The sequence below is a fragment of the Microcaecilia unicolor genome, chromosome 1 (genome assembly GCF_901765095.1).
Source record: "Microcaecilia unicolor chromosome 1, aMicUni1.1, whole genome shotgun sequence".
In the NCBI taxonomy this organism is placed as follows: Eukaryota; Metazoa; Chordata; class Amphibia; order Gymnophiona; family Siphonopidae; genus Microcaecilia; species Microcaecilia unicolor.
In genome coordinates this window covers 87,263,249-87,285,881 of record NC_044031.1, presented here as the reverse complement: position 1 = coordinate 87,285,881, position 22,633 = coordinate 87,263,249, and the positions used below count along the sequence as shown (strand labels likewise).

At 43.8% G+C, this 22,633-nt stretch overlaps 2 protein-coding genes across 5 annotated transcripts in view; one reads left to right on the top strand and one right to left on the bottom strand.

Annotated features, from left to right (window-relative positions):
* Positions 1-16,728, top strand: part of PITRM1 (pitrilysin metallopeptidase 1) — a 202,173-nt gene extending 185,445 nt beyond the window's left edge. Inside the window, exons 23-24 of the mRNA XM_030198926.1 lie at positions 7,268-7,370; positions 16,525-16,728. Coding sequence (XP_030054786.1) covers positions 7,268-7,370; positions 16,525-16,618 — 197 coding nt within the window. The 3' untranslated portion in view covers positions 16,619-16,728. The remainder of the gene's footprint in view (positions 1-7,267; positions 7,371-16,524) is intronic.
* Positions 16,729-17,608: 880 nt separating this feature from the next.
* PFKP (phosphofructokinase, platelet) overlaps positions 17,609-22,633 on the bottom strand; it is a 193,550-nt gene continuing 188,525 nt past the window's right edge. For all 4 annotated transcript variants that reach the window (XM_030198897.1, XM_030198914.1, XM_030198904.1 and 1 more), the window contains one exon: positions 17,609-18,112. In XM_030198897.1, the coding sequence (XP_030054757.1) occupies positions 17,962-18,112 (151 nt within the window). In that variant the 3' untranslated portion in view covers positions 17,609-17,961. The remainder of the gene's footprint in view (positions 18,113-22,633) is intronic.

Here is a 22,633-nt window from a genome sequence, read left to right as displayed (position 1 = left end):
GATTTCAGCGTATTGTCTACAGTAACACCTAAATCTTTTTCTTGGGTGCTGACTCTCAAGGTGGAGCCTAGAGCATCAGGTATCTGATTCGGATTATTCTTCCCCAATGTGCATCAGTTTTCATTTGTCTACATATCTTAATGCCACACTGCAATTTTTCATAGTCCACAAACTCCACATGTGTTTTACCAACTTTGAATAGTTCTGTTATCTGTAAATTTAATCACCTCGCTTGTCGTTCTGTTTTACAGATTATTTGTAAATATTAAATAGCACTCCACTATTCACCCCAATGAGGTTTAATAAACAGGAGTGGAAGTGAGCCTATCTAGTTCGCTGTAAACAAGGAAGCCAATTAGGACAGTGTAAGCTTCCCCTTACCAGCGCAGCCGTCATCCCCGTTCACTCAAAACAAAGCAAGCAAACCTATGAGCTGCTGCATCCACATTGTCGTTTTTTTATTGTTGGTCCATCTGTAACAAGTCTAAAGCTGTTTCAATTGGATAGGCAGTGCCTTAAAAGGTGGAGGACAAAAGTTTTTTTTGTTTGTTTTACTTATTGGACAGTTTAATTTATTTGAAAGCTTCCCATATGTAGATATAAATATCATGAAATAACAATTGAATATTACTAAAATAGCTTTAAAAATTATTGTAGCTGGTAGAATCAGCAAATTTTAAACTCTGTATTGTGGTCATTTTTCTACACTAAAAACTAAATAAATACACTGTATACAATACAGATGGCCAAATTTCAGTGAGGATATCCTATTTCCTGATGGGTACATCTTAAATGTTGTTGTAATCTGCCTTGGGAAGCCTGGCGTTATAAAGATGGTGGAATATATTGAAATTACATGGAAGTAGAATTAAACTCTCCTTTCATTGGGGCACATGGAATCACATCTTCTTCATCTGTTTTGTAGAAGTTTACCTTTTAGATAACACAAATGGATTATTCTGTTTGAGCATGTTTCAGGGACAAGTGGTTTATAAGTCAAAATTATAAAAATATTTTCTGTCAAACAGATCTCTCATTTGTTGAAACATAACTAAATGGGCTTATAAGCCCCTAATGCAGTCCATTTGTTTTCCTATATTTTGTTCTTGTGATGTCTTATACTGTGCCAAAACTGGAAATACAGTGAAACAGAATAATAGAATTCAGTAACATCCAAGACTTATTTTTTATGTTTTAATCATCTTTATTAAAAGCAAAACATGTTGGTTGATAAGCTTCATACAGAACAAGAAAAAACAGTAAACCATCCAACATGGCATAATAAAAACGTTTACAGAGAACATACCCAAAGAACCCTTCCCCTTCCATACTCCCCTCCCTCCCTATAAGCCCACCTGTTTCCACCCACTAAAATAACACAACATATGTACAGATCAGTAGGACTCAAAGCATTTGATAACGAGCACTTCCACTATATGCAAATCTCTCTCATGAGTATTCATTGTCAATATCCACAAACCTGACCGCCTTGGGTAACTCCAGGACCAGGTTATCCTAACTACCATAAGAGGCAGACACTGTTGTATAAGTAACATTATAATTTTATTTCTATTTGGGTAATAACTGAGAAAATGCCATTAAAAATTATATTACAAAGCATAATGTTGACTTGGTTAACTTCTGCTGTATATCAACCAGTAGTAAATAATAGTAATAAACAATATTCAGTGCATTTTTATAATATATCACTGCATTCTTCAAATGGAGCAAGTTCCCACTAACCATCTTTCTCTATTGATCTAGGCACAGGGAAAAAAAAAAAGCTTTCAAATGCTCCCTGATTTCAACCTAATACATGTTAAATGTGGGATATGAATACCATAAATAAATAGATAGAAACTCTGAATGTTGAGCACCTGATTCTCATAACATGGCCCATTACCAGGAGAAAAAAATCTCTGCAAAAATATACCACATGCTAGGCATGGGCGTAGCCAGACCTCGGTGGGTGGGGGGGGTCCAGAGCCCAAATTGTGTGTGTGTGTGGAGGGGCACATTTTATGCTGCCAACCCTCCCCTGCCACTTCCGCCACTACAAGGTACCTTTGCTGGTGGAGGTCCCCAACCCCCGCCAGTTGAAGCGTTTATCTGTCTCGCACTTGCTTCCTCTCCCGTTTTCAGTGTGCTGTGCACTGCACGCTCGTTTTAATGAAACTGAGCATGCACAGCGCAACTGGAAATGGGAGAGGAGGCAAATGCAAGACCAGCGCGGGACAGATAACAGTTCAGTTGGTGGGATTCGGGGACCCCCACCAGCCAAATTTGGGGGCCCAGGCCCCCATAGCTACGCCACTGGTGCTAGGGTGACCGTGTAACCAGCCCCTCCAACTGGCCACTGATTAAGATTTATAACAAATTACTACTCTACCTATGAAAAGTTATTCCGTTATTATACATCCTCTGTGTACAAGCTGGCATGTTTGAAAATGTGAGATTAAATAAAAATGCTACCAACAATAAAGAACAACAAGGTGGATGCAACAGCTTATAGGTTTGCTTGCTTTGTTTTGCGTGAATGGGGATGACAGCTGCGCTGGGAAAGGGAAACTTAGATTAACCTAATTGGTTTCAGCATTCTGACATCACTCCATCTCCTGTCTATTAAACCTCCTTGATTCACCCTCCTCCACTGAGAAAAATGACCATTTAACTGTTTCCTGTCCAATAACCAATTCCTAATCCACAACAGAACATTGCCTCCTATCCCATGACTCTTTAATTTTCTCAGGACTATGTTAAAAGCTTTCTGAAAATCTAGGTACACTACATCAACCGGCTCACCTTTATCAACATGTTTATTCACGCCTTCAAATAAATGAAGACTTCCTTTGTTGAATCCATGCCATCTCTGTCCCATTTAACAATGTTTCTGTGTTCCGTAATTTTATTCTTTCCACTATTTTGCCTGACACCGACATCAGCCTTACCGGTCTGTAATTTCCCAGATTACCCCGCAACCTTTTTTCAAAAATCAGTGTTACATTGGCCGCCCTCCAAGCTTCAAGTAATACAGACTATTTTAACGACAGGTTGCAGATTACTAACAGCAGATTAGCAATTCTATGATTGAATTCTTTCAGTACCCCCTAGGGTACATGCGATCTGGTCCAGGTGATTTACTATCCTTTAATTTGTTGATTTGGCTCAGTATGTCTTCCAGGTTCACTGAGATTTTTCAGTTCCTCGGTATCATCACCCTTGAAAACCATTTCTGTTACAGGTTGATCTCTTACATCTTTTTCCATAAAGACCGAAACAAAGAATTCATTCAGTCTCTCCACTATGTCCTTGTCCTCCCTGAGTGCCCCTCATGCTCCTTCGTGATTTAACGGTCCCCCGGATTCTCTCACAGGCTATCTGCTTCTGATGTACCTGAAAAAGTTGTTACTCTTTTTCCTCTGTGGCAAGTTTCTGTTGTATTCTTTCTTAGCCTTCTTTATCAATGCTTTGCATCTAACTTGCCAGTGGTTATGTTGCTGCTTATTTTCTTCTTTTGGGTCCTTTTTCCATTCTTTTAGGGATGTTCTTTTGGCTCTAACAGCCCCTTTCACGTCACCTTTTAACCATGCTCTTTTTTTTCCACCTTTGTAAATGTGTGGAATGCATCTGGGCTTCCAAGATACTATTTTTAACCAACATCCATAACTGATTTAAAGTCCTAACCTTTGCAGCTGATCCTTCTAGCTTCTTTTTAACTGTTTTCCTTATGTTGTCAGTCGCCCTTTTGAAAATTAAATGCTGCTACAGATTTCCTTAGAGACTTCACGCCAGATATTAGCTCAAATTTGATCTTGTTAATGATTGTTTCCTGTCAGACTTAGCACCTTTACCTCTCATACTATGCCCTGCATCCCACTAAGGACTAGATCTAAAATAGCTCTCCCTCTTGTTGGTTCCTGGACCAGTTGCTCCACGAAGCAGTCATTTTATTACGTCTAAGAATTTTACCTCCCTAGCGCTCCCTAATAAACATTTATCCAGTCAATATTGGGGTAATTGAAACCACCCATTATTATACTGTTGCCCAATTTGCCAGCTTTCCTAATTTCTGTAAACATTTCTTCATCTGTCTGTTCTGTCCTGGCAGATGGTAGTACAGCCCGGCCAGAATATCCCTTCCATTCACACATGGAATTTCTGTCCATAAGGATTCCACACTGCTGTTTCATGTAGAATGTTTATTTTGACTCAATTCCCTCTAACATATAGCGTGACTCACCCACCCCTCCCCCCTAATTTCATCCACTCTTACCATTTTGATGTAAGTTGCACCCTGTTAAGTGTCCCATTGATTGTCCTCCTCCCTGCAGGTCTCTGAGATGCCTATTATGATCCTCATGTAATACTAAATGTATATTCTCTTATACATTTCCAACATTCATGATGTATTGTTAGCCACATTGAGCCTGCAAAGAGGTGGGAAAATGTGGGATACAAATGCAATAAATAAATAAAATATTATATCTACATTTAGTGCTATATACTCTTAACTCTCTCATCTTATTTTTTTAATGTTTCTAGCAATTGTGTTACATAAGAACATAAGCATTGCCATACTGGGACAGACTAAAGGTCCATCAAGCCCAGTATCCTGTTTCCAACAGTGGTCAATCCAGGTCACAAGCACCTGGCAAGATCCCAGAACAGCAAAATAGATGTTATGCTGCATCTCCTACAATATACAGTGGATTTCCCCCAACTCTATCTTAATATTGGCTTATGGACTTTTAGGAAATTATCCAAACCTTTTTAAAATCCTGCTAAGCTAACTGCTTGTACCACATTCTCTGGCAGTGAATTCCAGAGTTTAATTACTTGAGTGAAGAAATATTTTCTCCAATTAGTTTTAAATTTACTACTTAGTAGCTTCTTTGTGTGCCCCTGTAAACAAGGGATTCATATCTTCCTGTTCCACTCCACTCAGTATTTTATAAACCTCTATCGTATCTCCCCTCAGCTGTCTATTCTCCAAGCTGAAGAGCCTTAGCTGCTTTAGCCTTTCTTCAGGGGAGTTGTCCTTACCTTGTCTAATTCCACTATATCTTTTTTGAGATGCGGTGACCAGAACTGCACACAGTATTCGAGGTGCAGTCGCACCATGGAGCGATACAAAGGCATTATAACATTTTCAGTTCTAGTTTACATTCCTTTCCTAATAAATTTCTAACATTCTATTTGCTTTCTTAGCCGCTGCTGAACTTTGAGCAGAGGGTTTCAATATATCATCAACGATAACACCTAGATCCTTTTCCTGGGCAGTGACTCCTAATGGTGGAACCTTGCATCACATAACTATGGTTTGGGTTCCTCCTTCCCACATGCATCACATTGCACTTGCTCACATTAAAAGTCATCTGCCATTTGGATGCCCTGTCTTCTAGTCTCTTAAGGTCCTCTTGCAATTTTTCACAATCCTCTTGCTATTTAACAACTTTGAGTAACTTCATCAGCAAATGTAATTACCTTACTAGTTACTCCCATCTCTAGATCATTTATAAATGTGTTAAATAGCAGTGGTCCCCTGGAGAACCCCACTCTCTACCCTTCTCCACTGAGAATACTGACCATTAAACTAGTTTTTAATCCATGATAGAACATTGCCTCCTATCCCATGACTTTCTGATTTCAGGAGTCTTTCAGGAGGTACTGTACTGGCTGTGTTTTTATTATGCTATTCTTATTAAAAAAAAAAAAACTCAGGCTAAGTTAGAAAACCAAAAGGAATCTTTATTTCTCACTGCAACAGCAGAAGAAATACTATTGGCTCTTGGCATTAGTAGTTTTTTTGAACAGAGTCTAACAATAGGAAAGAAGAGAAAGAAAGGAAGAATGAATGAATGAACGAATGAAAGATTCTTAGCTGTAAAGAATTAGTTCTTACAAGGGGGGAGGGGGAGGACACCCCTCTGGAAATAGGCTGTGGCAAGGATATGAAACTTCTCTTGCCATCCGAACTATTTCAGAGTCTCTTTAGCAGGGTTGCCAGATAAAAAAAAAAATTCCCACACAAAACCGTCAAAAACCCGCCCAAAAACCACACACCCCACCCCTTCAGTCATCAGCCCCGCCCTCACCGTCATCGCCCCGCCCAATACGTCAGCAAACCCCACCCAATACGTCACAAACCCTGCCCCTGGCGCCATGAGCCCCACCCCCGCCGGCCAAAAAACCGCCCCAAAACCCACACAAAAAGCAAAACGAGCCCAAAAAACCGCAACCCGCCGCGGGCAAAAGTTTCCCGCAGCGGGTTGCAGAAAACCGCCCAATTGGGCGGGAAAACCGCCCAGCTGGCAACTGTGCTCTTTAGATGAGCAGTTACTTATATACCCTTCCCATCACAAAGGACCACCTCATATATCACCCAATCAGCAATCCTGCAAGTACATACGAATCCTGTGATATGGCCTTAGTGTCCTTGCCACACCCCTTCTCAGTAACAAACAGTTGTCAGTTTGTTTGCAACAAGACAGTTGGCTGGGATGTCATGGCAATGGTCTTTGTCAGTTTGTGGTCAGCCAGAAATTCCTGTCTTGCCACTATCAGTGGAAACTCACAGAAACACACAGAATAAGCAGACCCAAAAGAAAAGGCCAGAAAATTCCAGAACAGGACTTTGAGGAAGAAAAACTGGAAAAAGAGGTGAACACTGAAATGAGACAGAAACTGAGGGTTACTGGTTGTCTATGATCACAACAGAGCAAGCAAATGATTTTGTACAGAGCCCTGTAGGCTATTCTCATCATAAAGTTTAATCCCATTTTAGTCCCACAGAACCACTTACAGTAGAGCAGCTAGCAACGAATAAAATATATTAAAGGGGTCTTTTACAAAGCGGCAGTAAGCCCAACGCGCACTTATCGCACGTTAAATCTGAACTAGCAGCAGCGCTTCAGAAACTTTTTATTTTTTTCTAGTGTGGCGGTACTCGGGCAGCACGTTTACCACCGTGAGCCCTTGCCGCCACCACATTGGGTTGCGGTAAGTGCTCTCCGCTGCATGGCCATGCGGTAAGTTATCTTACTGCTGCAGTAAAAAGGGCCCTGACATGCAGCAAAAACAGCCTCAGCTGCTACTGCAGGGCCCTTTTTCCCACTGCTTAGTAAAAAGACCCCTAAATTCATAAATGTCAAAGAAAATTTATAATTTTCATAAATGTATTATGATTTTTTTACAGCCTTTTTGAAGAAATTCACCCAAAGGTGATGTATATATATAGTTTATATGACACTTCTGTTTTCTTTTTTAGGCATAAAACACTTCTTGCATGGCATTTCTGATGAAATGAATCAAAGGCAAAGGGAGCAGCTTCTTGAGGTCAACCATAAAAACCTTACTGATGTAGCAAACAAGTGAGTGTTGGTTAGGATTCTGAATTGCTTGAGGAAATCTCAACATTTTTAGCTTGGTTATCTTTTGGATGTAATCTAATAGCATGAAACCCACAGATTCCTAATCAGTGTAACCTTTCAAGTTCAAGAGGAGATTCAGGGGGTCTCAGCCCTGTATAAGTAGTTTTCTCCATAAACAGATCTAGAATATATTTCACATAAGTATAACACTGGATATGATGTGCACTGTCACAGGAAATTTAGCAGTATTTGACTGATTTTATCCATATTTTGATAAATTGAAAACAACCTACATTATTATGCTTACCTTTTAGCTGTTTTTCTTTGATAGGGAAGTTCAATTATTTTTTTTTTGTCTGTACTCTCTTGAAAGAAAGAATGCTGTCTAAACTTATGTGATCCATTTCTGAACAATATTTCAAACTGTAATCTGTCAGTTATGCATAGTGAATATGCATGACAAGCAGTGTTCCCTCTAAGCTGTTGCATATGCATGCGCGCACACACCTAGCAACTTTGTTGTTTGTGGAATACATTGAGTCGAGGCTGAAAATTGCACACAATGTTTTTCATACGCACATGGACCAGCAAAAATGAGAGAACGTATAGGCACATTTGTTATAGACAGTCTAAAAAGCTAACAGGCTGAATGGAGGAGTGGCCTAGTGGTTAGGGTGGTGGACTTTGGTCCTGAGGAACTGAGTTCGATTCCCTGCACAGGCAGCTCCTTGTGACTCTGGGCAAGTCACTTAACCCTCCATTGCCTGCCACATAGAGCCTGCCATGAGTGGGAAAGCGTGGGGTACAAATGTAACAAAAAAAAAGAGTTGCCAGGAAAGGAGTATAAAAGTAATTTTGATAAAAAAAAAAAAGTTGCCAGGAAAGGAGTATAAAAGTCATTTTGATAAAGGCTCTCATCTTCCAATATACTAAGAATCCTACTTTTTACTGAAATAACTACTACTACTTAACATTTCTAAAGCGCTACTAGGGTTATGCAGCTCTGTACAGTTTAACAAAGAAGGACAGTCCCTGCTCAAAGGAGCTTTACAATCTAAAGATTGGCTCAGCTGTGTGCTGCCATGTGTAGGACCTGTTTTATGCCCAGGTCAGTGGCTGCATTTCCTGGAACAGCAAGGACTGGGGATGTTGCAGAGATAGTATAGGGAGGAATGGCCTAATGGTTGGTGGAGCACACTTTGATCCCAGCATCCTGGATTCAATCCCCACTGTAGCTCCTTGTGACCCTGGGCAAGTCACTTAACCCTCCATTGCCTCAAAACCAAGATTGTGAGCCCTCTAGGGACAGAAATAGTACCTGCTTATAATTGGATTGTAAGCCAGTGAACCTGAACCCTGTTTAGGATAATGTGGGATACAAATGTCATAATAAATAAAATAGTCACTAACCTGAATTAAATAACACATTCTCTTTGGGGGCCTATTTACTAACTATGCACTTAACACATTTTAATGTGTGTTAACACAACTAACTAGCTAATGCTTGAATGGAGCCCACAGTGCTTTCTGCAGAACAGTAGTTTGTCACCTATCTAAACTCGGTTTTTATAAACCACTTAATCCCAAAAGGGTTCAAAGTGGTATACAACAAGATAAAATATATGATTCTGGGGTGTCATATTTAGTTATTAAAGTCTATTAACACTTTTCTCATTCATAAACTGTTTTTAACAATTTGCAAAATAAGATATGACCTTTCCTATTTAATAGACAAAACAAGGTTATTCCATTGATAAGCTGCTTGAAATAAAAATGACCTATTCAATTGCCTTTTGTAATGAACCACTTTGACAGATAGCGAATGATACATACCTGTAGCAGGTGTTCTCCCTGGACAGCAGGCTGATTGTTCTCACGACTGGGTTGACGTCCACGGCAGCCCCCACCAACCGGAACAAAACTTTGCGGGCGGTCCCGCACACAGGGTACGCCCACCGCGCATGCGCGGCCGTCTTCCCGCCCGTGTGCGACCGTTCCCGCTCAGTTGAATGACAAGCAAAATTGAGTAAAAACGCAACTCCAAAGGGGAGGAGGGAGGGTAGGTGAGAACAATCAGCCTGCTGTCCTCGGAGAACACCTGCTACAGGTATGTATCATTCGCTTTCTCCGAGGACAAGCAGGCTGCTTGTTCTCACGACTGGGGTATCCCTAGCTCTCAGGCTCACTCAAAACAAGAACCCAGGTCAATTGAACCTCACAACGGCAAGGGTATAACAGAAATTGACCTACGAAGAACAACTAACTGAGAGTGCAGCCTGACCAGAATAAATTCGGGTCCTGGAGGGTGGAGTTGGATTTAAACCCCAAACAGATTCTGCAGCACCGACTGCCGCGTCAGGTATCCTGCTGGAGGCAGTAATGTGATGTGAATGTGTGGACAGATGACCACGTCGCAGCCTTGCAAATCTCTTCAATAGTGGCTGACTTCAGGTGAGCCACCGACGCTGCCATGGCTCTGACACTATGAGCCGTGACATGACCCTCAAGAGTCAGCCCAGCCTTGGGCGTAAGTGAAGGAAATGCAATCTGCTAGCCAATTGGAGATGGTGCGTTTCCCGACAGCGACCCCTTTCCTGTTGGGGTCGAAAGAAACAAACAATTGGGCGGACTGTCTGTGGGGCTGTGTCCGCTCCAAATAGAAGGCCAACGCTCGCTTGCAGTCCAATGTGTGCAACTGACGTTCAGCAGGGCGGGTATGCGGTCTGGGAAAGAATGTTGGCAAGACAATTGACTGGTTAAGATGGAACTCCGACACCACCTTTGGCAGGAACTTAGGGTGAGTGCGGAGCACTACTCTGTTATGATGAAATTTAGTATACGGAGCATGCGCTACCAGGGCTTGAAGCTCACTGACCCTATGAGCTGAAGTAACTGCCACCAAGAAAATGACCTTCCAGGTCAAGTACTTCAGATGGCATGAATTCAGTGGCTCAAAAGGAGGTTTCATCAGCTGGGTGAGGACGACGTTGAGATCCCATGACACTGCAGGAGGCTTGACAGGGGGCTTTGACAAAAGCAAGCCTCTCATGAATCGAACGACTAAAGGCTCTCCAGAGATGGCTTTACCCTCTACACGAAGATGGTAAGCACTAATCGCACTAAGGTGATTCCTTACTGAGTTGGTCTTGAGGCCAGACTCTGATATCTTGAGGCCAGACTCTGATAAGTGCAGAAGGTATTCAAGCAGGTTCTGTGCAGGACAAGAACGAGGTTCTAGGGCCTTGCTCTCACACCAAACGACAAACCTCCTCCACTTGAAAAAGTAACTCTTCTTAGTGGAATCCTTCCTAGAGGCAAGCAAGACACGGGAGACACCCTCAGACAGACCCAACGCAGCGAAGTCTGCGCCCTCAACATCCAGGCCGTGAGAGCCAGAGACTGAAGGTTGGGGTGCAGAAGCGCTCCGTCATTCTGCGAAATGAGTCGGAAAACACTCCAATCTCCACGGTTCTTCGGAGGACAACTCCAGAAGAAGAGGGAACCAGATCTGGCGGGGCCAAAAGGGCGCTATCAGAATCATGGTGCCGTGGTCTTGCTTGAGCTTCAGCAAGGTCTTCCCCACCAAAGGTATGGGAGGATAAGCATACAGGAGGCCGGTCCCCCAATGGAGGAGAAAGGCATCCAACGCTAGTCTGCCGTGTGCCTGTAGTCTGGAACAGAACAGAGGCAGCTTGTGGTTGGTCTGAGAGGCGAAAAGATCCACCGAGGGGGTGCCCCACTCTCGGAAGATCTTGCGTACCACTCTGGAATGGAGCGACCACTCGTGCGGTTGCATGACTCTGCTCAGTCTGTCGGCCAGACTGTTGTTTACACCTGCCAGGTATGTGGCTTGGAGAAGCATGCAGAACTGGCAGGCCCAACGCCACATCCCGACGGCTTCCTGACACAGGGGGCGAGATCCGGTGCCCTTCTGCTTGTTGATGTAATACATTGCAACCTGATTGTCTGTCCGAATTTGGATAATTTGACAGGACAGCCGATCTCTGAAAGCCTTCAGTGCGTTCCAGACCGCTCGGAGCTCCAGGAGGTTGATCTGCAGATCCTTTTCCTGGAGGGACCACAGTCCCTGGGTGTGAAGCCCATCGACATGAGCTCCCCACCCCTGGCGAGATGCATCCGTCGTTAGCACTTTCGTGGGCTGTGGAATTTGGAATGGGCGTCCCAGGGTCAAATTGGTCCGAATGGTCCACCAGTGCAGTGAAGTGTGGCAGCTGATGGACAGGTGGATGACATCTTCTAGATTCCCGGTGGCCTGGCACCACTGGGAAGCCAGGGTCCATTGAGCAGATCTCATGTGAAGACGAGCCATGGGAGTCACATGAACTGTAGAGGCCATATGACCTAGAAGTCTCAACATCTGCCGAGCTGTGACCTGCTGAGACGCTCTGGTCTGGGAAGCGAGGGACAGGAGGTTGTGGGCCCTCGCTTCGGGAAGAAAGGCCTGAGCCGTCTGAGAATTCAGCAGAGCTCCTATGAATTCCAGAGACTGGACTGGCTGGAGATGGGACTTTGGGTAATTTATTACAAACCCCAGCAGCTCCAGGAGATGAATAGTGTACTGCATGGTCCGGAGAGCTCCTGCCTCAGAGGTGTTCTTGACCAGCCAATCGTCGAGATATGGGAACACGTGCACTCCCAGCTTGCGTAGATACGCCGCTACCACCACGAGGCACTTCGTGAACACCCGTGGGGCAGAGGCGAGCCCAAAGGGCAGCACACAATACTGAAAGTGCCGTGTGCCCAGGCGGAATCTGAGATACCATCTGTGAGCTGGCAGTATCGGGATGTGAGTGTATGCGTCCTTTAAATCCAGGGAACATAGCCAATCGTTTTTCTGAATCATTGGTAGAAGGGTGCCCAAGGAAAGCATCCTGAACTTCTCTTTGACCAGGTATTTGTTCAGGCCTCTCAGGTCTAGGATGGGGCGCATCCCCCGTCTTCTTTTCCACAAGGAAGTACCTGGAATAGAATCCCTGCCCTTCCTGCCTGGGTGGCACGGGCTCGACCGCATTGGCGCTGAGAAGGGCGGAGAGTTCCTCTGCAAGTACCTGCTTGTGATGGGAGCTGAAGGATTGGGCTCCCGGAGGACAATTTGGTGGAGGGGAGGCCAAATTCAGGGCGTATCCACACCGCACTATTTGGAGAACCCACTGGTCGGAGGTTATAAGAGGCCACCTTTGGTGAAAACATTTTAACCTCCCTCCGACTGGCAGATCGTCCAGCACGGACGCTTTGATGGCGGCTATGTTCCCATGGATCCAGTCAAAAGCCCGTCCCCGGCTTTTGCTGTGGAGGCGCAGGGGGCTGCTTAGGCGCACGCTGTTGACGGGAATGAGCGCGCTGGGGCTGTCCCTGTGCCTGATGAGGCCTTCAGGCCGGCTGGGTGTACTTACGCTTGTTGTAGGCGTAGGGCGCAGCCTGCCTGACCCGGGAAAAACGTCCACCTGCTGAGGTGGATGCTGAAGGCGCCCGGTGGGAGAGCTTGTCGAGGGCGGTTTCCCGCTGATGTAGTTGGTTCACCAACTGCTCGACTTTCTCACCAAAAATATTATCCCCCCGGCAAGGGATATCAGCCAGCTTCTGCTGGGTGCGGTTGTCCAGGTCAGAGGCACGCAGCCATGAGAGCCTGCGCATCACTATACCTTGGGCCGCAGCACGAGATGCCACATCACAGGTGTCATATATACCCCTGGACAGGAACTTTCTGCACGCCTTCAGCTGCCTGACCACCTCCTGAAAAGACCTGGACTGCTCCGGGGGGAGCTTGTCGACCAGGTCCGCCAGTTGCTTCACATTATTCCGCATGTGGATGCTCGTGTAGAGCTGGTAAGACTGGATGTGGGTCACGAGCATGGAAGATTGGTAGGCCTTCCTCCCAAATGAGTCCAGAGTGCGAGACTCCCGCCCCAGGGGCGCCGAGGCGGTTTCCCTCGAACTCCGTGCCCTCTTGAGAGCAGAGTCCACGACCGCCGAGTCATGAGGCAGTTGGGGCCGCATTAACTCTGGGTCCGAGTGGATCCCGTATTGGGACTCCGCTTTCTTGGGGATGGTGGGATTAGATAGTGGTCTCAACCAGTTCCGAAGCAGTGTCTCTTTGAGGACATTGTGCAACGGCACCGTGGAGGACTCTCTAGGTGGTGATGGATAGTCGAGGACCTCGAGCATCTCAGCCCTCGGCTCATCCACAGAGACCACGGGGAAGGGAATGCAAATCGACATATCCCTGACGAAGGAGGCAAAAGAGAGGCTCGCAGGTGGCGAGAGCTCTCTCTGGTGAAGGAGTGGGGTTGGAGGGAAGGCCCACAGACTCCTCTGAGGAGAAATATCTGGGGTCCTCCTCCTCCCCCCACAAGGCCTCTTCCTCGATGTCGGACATGAGCTCCTGTAGCTCAGTCCTCAACCGGGCCCGGCTCGACTTCGAGGCACCGAGGCCTCGGTGGCGTCGTCAAGCGGTGGACTCCCGCGCTAGCGGGGATGAAGCTCCCTCCGTCGACGGGGACTCCACCTGCGTGGCGGTCGAGACCGGCGTCGAAGGCCTCGGCACCGGGCTAGAGCACGCCGGCGCCTCCATCAACAGCGCCAAGCACCCCCGGCGCCGGCACAGTCTGGAGCATCAGCCCTTCCAGGATCCCCGGAAGGATGGCTCTGAGGCACTCGTCCAGGCCCGCTGTCGGGAAAGGCGATGGGGCCGGTAGAGGTGTCGGTGCCGGAAGCTGTTCGGGTCCAGGAGACGGCACCAAAGTGCTGGCACCCTGACGTGACGATACCTCTACTACAGAGAGGGACCGCTTCCTCGGCGTCGAATCGTCTCTGGAGCCGGGAGCCATATGCGCCGTGGGCGACCGATGACGGTGCTTCTTTGTCTTTTTTCGGTGCCCGTCATCGGCGCTCGGCGGTACCGAAGAGGAGGAGGTAGATCCCCCTCGGCCTCGAGGGATCGGGTCCGACAGGGTTCGGTCCCGAGGGCCCTGGGTAGAGGGAGTGACCGGGGCCGAGTGCCCACGCGGCCGCTCACCCCTGCCTTCTCCGGAAGACCGGCGGGCCGACGGGACCTGTACTCCTGGGGTCGGTGCCATCGGTGCCGATTTCGTGGACATCGGTACCGGTACCGAAGACCCGGCCGTCGATGCCGTCGACGTCGAGGGGCGGCGCAAGTTCCAAAAAGACGGTCCTGTAGAACTTGCCTCGCCACCTGTGCCTGTTTTCGTAAACCGAGACACAAGGTGCACGTCTTGGTATCGTGCTCCGGCCCGAGGCACTGGAGGCACCAAGCGTGAGTGTCGGTCTGCGAGATATGCCGGCCGCACCGACCACACTTCTTAAATCCACTTGGGACCTTCGAGGACATCGACGGAAAAATCGCGTCGGCGAAGTCAAAGTCGTCGATGGTGGCGGTAAAATTCACACCTCGAAAAATAAATTGACTGCGCGGCCACAAGGCCGCAACGAGACGCCCCCACTAAAGAGACGAGGGAAAACAAGTTTTTCTCTTTTTTTTTTTTTAGGAAAAATAAAACAGAGAAGGAAAGAAAAACAACGAAGAAAATCTCGCGGCGAAAGCGCGATCCGGTTTCCGGGGCTGACAGAGAGAGAGAGACGAACGCGGCTCTCCAGCGCGGAAAAGAAAAAACTGAGCAGGAACGGTCGCGCACGGGCGGGAAGACGGCCGCGCATGCGCGGTGGGCGTACCCTGCGTGTGGGACCGCCCGCAAAGATTTGTTCCGGTTGGTGGGGGCTGCCGTGGATGTCAACCCAGTCGTGAGAACAAGCAGCCTGCTTGTCCTCGGAGAAAAAATGCGATCCTTAGACAAAACTATGGCCAAAAGTTGATCTTGCTATCATATTTAACCACATGTTCAGATGTTAACCGTGGAGTGCCTTAAAAACTATACCTAGAATTAAAAAAAATTATGCAAGCTGAAACTGGAAGCCATGAACCCCTCACCAAAAGAGAAGTCCTGTCATATTTTTGAATATTAATAAAATATCAGTCTCACTGCTGTATTCTGTAAAAGTTGAACTTGTTAAATAATTTTTCAGAAGAACCAGCATAAATGGAGTTAAGATGAGACAGTATTTAACAATGTAACCAACAGAGCAAAATGGTCTTCATGGAAATATGATTCAAGCAGTCTCAATTGTTTTTAAAAAAAAGTCCTCATCCTCGAATATTGGGTTCAATTCCTGGTCACTGCATCTCAAAAAAGATATAGTGGAATTAGAAAAGGTACAGAGAAGGGTGACAAACTATAAAGAGGATGGGACAACTTCCCTATGAGGAAAGGCTAAAGCGGTTAGGGCTCTCCTCTGGAATTCGTTGCCAGAGAATGTAGTAAAAGCAGTTAGCTTAGCGGGGTTTAAAAAAAAAGGTTTGTATGGCTTCCTAAAGGAAAAGTCCATAGACCATTATTAAAATGGACTTTGGGAAAATCCACTGTTTATTTCTAGAATAAGCAGCCTAAAATACACTGTTTTGGGATCTTTAGCCTAGAATGGGTGGCAGAGCTGGTGGTTGGGAGGCGGGGCTAGTGCTGGGCAGACTTATACGGTCTGTGCCAGAGCCGGTGGTGGGAGGCAGGGATAGTGCTGGGCAGACTTATACGGTCTGTGCACTGAAGAGGACAGTACAAATAAATTCATATGTGCTACTTTATCTTCTTGGGCAGACTGGATGGACCGTGCAGGTCTTTTTCTGCCGTCATCTACTATGTTACTTGTGACTAATTAGCCACTTTTGGAAACAGGATGTTGGGCTTGATGGACCTTTGTTGTATCCCAGTATGTACTTATGTTCAAATGATAGTTATAAACCAAAACATTCAGTTGTGACAGATGTTCTGTTAACATAAAGAAACAAACATCATAGCTAGAATTTTCACCTAAGGTTGCAGAAGAATAGAAATGGTAGTTGTGTACTATAAATATGGTAGTCCCTGCTTAACAAAAGCATTTGTGGTCAGTGCTTTAAAATGTGGTGGTGAATGACTATATATACATATCTTTAGGTATCAGTTTGTTTTAGGATTACTACATTACTAAGTTACCTCTGGTGATCATAGCAGATAAAGACCACAAGGTCCATCTAGTTTGCTCAGTTTATAAAGTGTGCTAAGAACTTTTTTTTTCCTTCTAGATACCTTGCACTTGGGCAGAGCACACGAGGAATTGCTATACTGGGCCCAGAAAATGCAAGCATTGCCAAAGATCCAACCTGGGTAATTCGATAATGTAACTCCTACCATACTGCACTCTGGAAGCTACATATTAGAAAACTAATAAATTGGAACAGCTTTGAACATTCCTATATGGTAACCCAATAAAATGCACAGTAAAAAAACAAACAAACCCAACAGCAGCAACAAAAATGATTATACTGAAGTTTCATCCATAGGCTGCAGTATCTGTACCTGATCATGCAGTGCAATGCTGAGGTATGCAGGTACCACCAATCATATGCCCATTGCACCTACTGCAATGGAGCAGACTGGTCCATGGTGTTTTGTGAATGAAAGTCTTTTCTCCCTTGAAATATTACATAAAGGATTGTGAAAACGTGCTCAAGCTATTTATAATTGTGAGAATTAATTCCAAAGCACATTACGAAAATTAGAGTAAGCATTATAACTTTCCAAACAAATGTTTTGTAAAATGTTGGAAGTCTTATAATTTCTCCTGATCTGTATGTTGTAATATAAAATTGGTTTTTAAACTTTAAATCATGTGGTGACAGGACAGTCAGTATACCCTCTTTGGGTAAGTGAAATGAAATTTATGAATAAACATGTCAAAATAGTGAATTAATTTTCCCTTCTAGAAAAGCACTGCTTCAAAGCCATATCTCAACTATATCCCACATTAGAAAAACAAACCATTATGCCAGTTCTGTCTATGGATATAAATCTCTGGTCATGGTACCAACGACTGAGCTTGCTTTGCTTGTGCCGTGGGTATCTCAGTATATTACCCTAGTGCAATAAATGGTGAGATGGGGGTGCTAAGAGCAGTTTGTGAACCAAGTGCTACAAATGAGCTTAGTGGGGCTGCAGGTTTCTCACTATTAAACTGTCTTTGTTCTATCGGTGAAGCCTTAAAGGATAACAGTATTTGATATGTTATTTCTATGGTACATTTTACTTGAGTTGCATAATAAATAATTATTGAAAATGCTTCTATTTCATTCAGAGAATGTTTCAGTACACAATTGCAAAATGGTTTGCAACAGCACTTTTATTCCACTTTGAGAAACACAATATAACATAATAAAACATCTTTTCTACACGTAAGCAGAACACACTCTGATACAAAGTGAAATTGATAGATTTTACTAAAGTGCATGTACAATGGGATATGCTGCAGCCAAGATACTGATGTGTTGCTGATGCCATTTATTAGGAATTTTATTTCAGAATGAATACAAGACTGACAAGGAAATGAGAACATTTTAATGTGCTACACTAATAACTTAAATGTTATAAAACAAAGCAGCAACAAATACATTGTGAGGGATTGTAGATCGTAGCACACTATAGATCTGCTAACATAACAACTTCACCGAACATCATGTATTGCCTTAGATGGGACCAGTGTCTGTTTGTCCTCTTGGTCTACGCACATGTTCCAGCTGACCAGAATCAGAAACATCATAGCTGGTTTTATATTTGGCCAAAATTTTCATCAGAGGTCGCATTTTCAGCCACCATTGTTCCTTTGGAATTCTGTGCCTGGTGAAAAAGCAATAGCGTCTAAACAATCGGATCCTGTAGCACCATGAGGAAAATTCAAATGTATGACTATGGCTTGTCATTATCATTTGCTTAAAACATTAATACTTTCCAAACTGCATGTAGTGCAACCCTATCTGACTCTTGGATCTATTCTCCCATATTTACTCAAAATAATAAGGTGGGGGGGGGGGGGGGGAGGTCTTTTTACTAAAGATTAGCTCAAGTTATCTGCTGCAGGTCCCATTTTATTCCTATGGGTCCTGCTGCAGATAAATTGAGCTAATCTTTAGTAAAAGACCTCCTAAGTGTCTTATAATAGTTGCCCCCTTTTTTTGTCTTAAAAAAAAAAAAATCTTTGTCCACTCTGTACGTCATGCTACAGTTGTGTTTTATGTACTCTGTGATGCGTATTTGGATACTTAGAACGGTTGCCACAGCAGTGTCCTGATTTAATTTCACTGGTAAGGAATCATTTGGTAATGGTACTTGTAATCAGCCAACTCCCAGGTTCAAAGCAGATAACATAAAATACAGATTACAAAAGAAATAAAAACTGGAAAAAAATAAAGCCTAACAAAGAAATGTATCTTCAAATTCTTTGAAAACAATTTTCAGAAATTCTAAACTGTATGAAAATCTGGCATCTTTCTTGTTTGTTTTACTTGTCTAACAATTGCTAGTACTGCTGCAGATTCAAAAAACTGGTAGGTAGTAGTTTTTTTTTTTTTTGGATACACAGCAGTGCTGAAAATTTTTAAACATTTTCTATTTATGTAATTTTAATGTAACATCCAAATATTACACTTGTAAGGAAAATAGTGTAATGTAGAAACACTATAATAAATATATTAACAATATCAGGGAAGAAAACACAGAAGATGTATTCTTATGGCTCAAAAACAGTCCATTTGTTTAATACTGAGCATACGTTTGTTTCAATACCATTCAAAACACAAAGATTCAAAACCTTTATATTTTTCTCCTTTAGACTTTTGTTTTGCTACTTAGAAGAGCATTTCCTCAAGTGGAGGAACAGCTTAATGGTTAGTGCAGCAGACAGAGGCTGGGGTACTGGGTTCACTTCTCGCTGCAGCTTCTTGTGACTCTTGGCAAGTGAATTATCACGCAGCAACGCCAATAATGAAAATGGAAACAATTCCACTACAATATCTATAAAACAGAAAAGGACCTCATGGCCAAGCGCATGGATTTAAATAGCCAAAGCAGCTTCAGTCGTCTGCATATAGGCCCTTTTATAATCATAGGTCCTATTATATGCACATGTATTAACATATTCACTTAAACCATAGTATATGCTACCATTGCCCACTTATGTTGTATACAAAAACAATTTCACAACAATCTTCTCAATAATTCCTGTGTCTAATTCACTTGTATAGTTCAGGGATTGAATTAAAATAATATAGGTCACTCAAATTCAGCGGTTCATCATTTAAGATAAGAAATCCCAGTACTTATCTTAACTCCCAATGGGGATCTCCGTTCCAGCAAAGGCTTCCTTTGAAGATTCGGAATAGCAGGCTGTATTTCACTGAACTCGCAAACGATCTTAAATCTGACACAATCAGTATGACACAGTGACTTAACCCTCCATTGCCCCAGGTACAAAAACTTAGATTGTGAGCCCACTAGGAACAGAGAAAATACCTAGTGTGTAGCACTTCAACATGTCTAATAGCGCTATAGAAGTGATTTTTATTAGTAATAGTAGTTCACAAAATTACCCTCAAATTATTCTTTAAGTGGCTATTGCTAAAATATATGTATTTTTCCCCCTTGGAATAACCAAACTATAGGAGAATTTTGAAAAGGGTTAGGAGCCTTGAAGAAATTATTTCAATGTGGGCTCCTGTTTAAGATGGGTTGTTTTACCACAAGTCGTGCAACAAGACCCTGTGCTAAGAGAGGCTGCTACACCAGCCTTACAAAAGGGGCTTTTTTTACCAAGCCACATTCAGCTGTAGGAAAGTGCACTTACTACAGCCTGATAGGGTTTACGGTGGGATGCACAGTACCACATGCTTAAAAAAAAAAAAATTCCAGAGGGGTGTTTCTACACTAATAAGCACATGAGCCCTAATTGTCTACTAAACAGGTGGCAATAAGGGCTTGTCTGCTAATCTTTTAATGGCCACACAGTAATGGTAACATTAGCATATGAAGATGAACTAGAATTTCAATAGGAGGGTGAGTTTCCTCAAAGGGTAATAAATCATATAGTTAGGAAAATTCCATATATAGTAAGCCTAGTTGTTGCAGGAGAAAAATGACTTCTCTTACAGGAGGAAAAAAAGCCTCAAGAAGCTCCTCTCTCATACTCAACTGTGTTAAGAGAGCTGGGACTGCTTCATCATAGGCAAAAAACCTAGGAGAAACTTAAATTGTGCTTGCTGGAAGAGAGGAGGAGAAGGAACTGAAATTGGGAGAGACATGCTAGAAACAAATACTGGAGGAAAGGAAACCAATACAAAGTTGAGAAAGAACAGAAGAAAACACTTCTCTTACTGAAATGGATGTTTGGAATAGACTATTTGCAGAGATGGTGGTAAACATGCTTGTGACAGATTAAGAACATAGTAGTAATGGGTAACACCTAGAAGACGTGAAGTGTGAACTCAATCATATGACGTTTAAGAAAGCCAGAGGGAAAAATATCAGCAGAATGTAGAGGTTCAAGTACATCAGGCTATATAACAACCCTAACAGAAGCTGCTCAGCTTCATGAAATAGCTTAAACACTGACACTGTGCCCTTGGGCAAGTCACTTCACCTAGGCCCACCTTAAGCTTATTTGCCTGCCTAGTCGCTAATAAAACTTGTGGATCTGAATATAAACTCAGCTTCAAATTGGGAAAAGTAAGCGTTAGGCAGGGAAGAAACAGAAGTACAAAGGAGGGAGGGGGGCAGGATTTTATGCTGAAAGAGGCAATGTACAGAATTCTAGGAAACCAACAGAAGGACATATGGGGATGGGGGCCACTGATGCAAGTGATGATGGAACAGGGGGAAAAAGGTAGCAGGACAGATGCAGAGGACTAGAGGAATGGTGATTGCAATGAACAGAAAACCAAGTTGCTTATTTGTAGCATGTGTTCTCTGTGAACAGCAGGATATAAGTCCTCCAGAGACAGGTGAGGAACCTCCTCCAGCTTAAAGGATGCTGGACACATTTGGAAAGCCTCATGCATGTGCACAAAACACCAAGTCCTCACAGATAGGACTCCCTACCTGGAGGTCACCTTCAATAAGAAAACGGGGGCAAAAAACGGAACAAAAGCGCTGCAACACACAAGACACTATACAGTTTTGGTGGCAAAATATGCCCATTGCAACGTCAAGGTTTATTATTTATTCAGTACAGCCCCTGGGGTGACGGGCTGGAGATCACCAATTTCAGGCATCTTTCTCAACAGGAGTGAGATATTAAAATATGAACTGAAATATAGGCTGCACCTTTTTGAATTTTATATTGAAGATTATTCAAGAAGGCAGACATTTATTAGCTCCAACAAAAACTTTCAAATTAAACTTTCAAAACAACAAAATACAAAAATAAGGACCTCCAGGAGTCCTTCATAAGAAGAAAATTGTGTCACTAAAGTAGTAATACAAAAGATGCATAAACAGTGCAATCCTAAACCTCTAAAGGACCAACTCAAAACAAAATCTACATCCCCTTATTCGCATAGCATCCTGTTGCCGAACTAAGTAGACAGACCCTATGCTAGAGAGAAAAAAAACTAAGAGGTCCTTTCACCAAGCTGTGGTAAAAGGACCCCTTTGATGGCAGAGGCCCCCTTTTACCTTAGCAGGTAAAATGAGTTTTTTGTTTTAAAGAAGGAAATGGCCGTGAGGTAAGTTAAACACTTGCCATGCAGCTATTTCCTGGGGGATCCCTTACTGCCTCCTATGCTAACCCAGCGGTAACAGGGCAGTGCCACATGTTGCCCAATTACCACCGGGTAAGCCACTAGCACTAAAAAATATTACAAAATTCTGAGTGCTGGAAATGGAACTCTTGCCAGGTTCCTATGGTAGCCCAGCAGTAGGGCTGATTTGCTGTGCACCATTGCTACGGTAACCTTACAGCGGCTTTGTAAAAGGGCCTCTAATTTGAGAAAGTTCAGTAAAAGACAAACTGGTCAATATTCAGCCTGCAGCACTTGGTGTTTCTTTAAGTACTGGCTGCTGCTGGCTAAATTAGATCCAGGCCTTCAGTGCCAATTCCTATTCAGCTACAGCACCCAAAATCTGTGTCTGGGGAAGCTGCCTGCATTGATCTGGGTACTACTCATATTCAGCAGTGGTACCTGAATAGATACTCAGTTAACTTAGGATAGCCTTTCCTTTTTTTTTTTTTTTCTGTCCTACGTTAAGTGCATAGCTATCCGGGTACTGCCATTGAATACTGGCAGTGCTGGGTAACTCTCAGCTCTGTTCCCAGACAACCCTGTTTCTAACCAAACTGTACTGCAACCGTCTGCTTGGATATTCAGC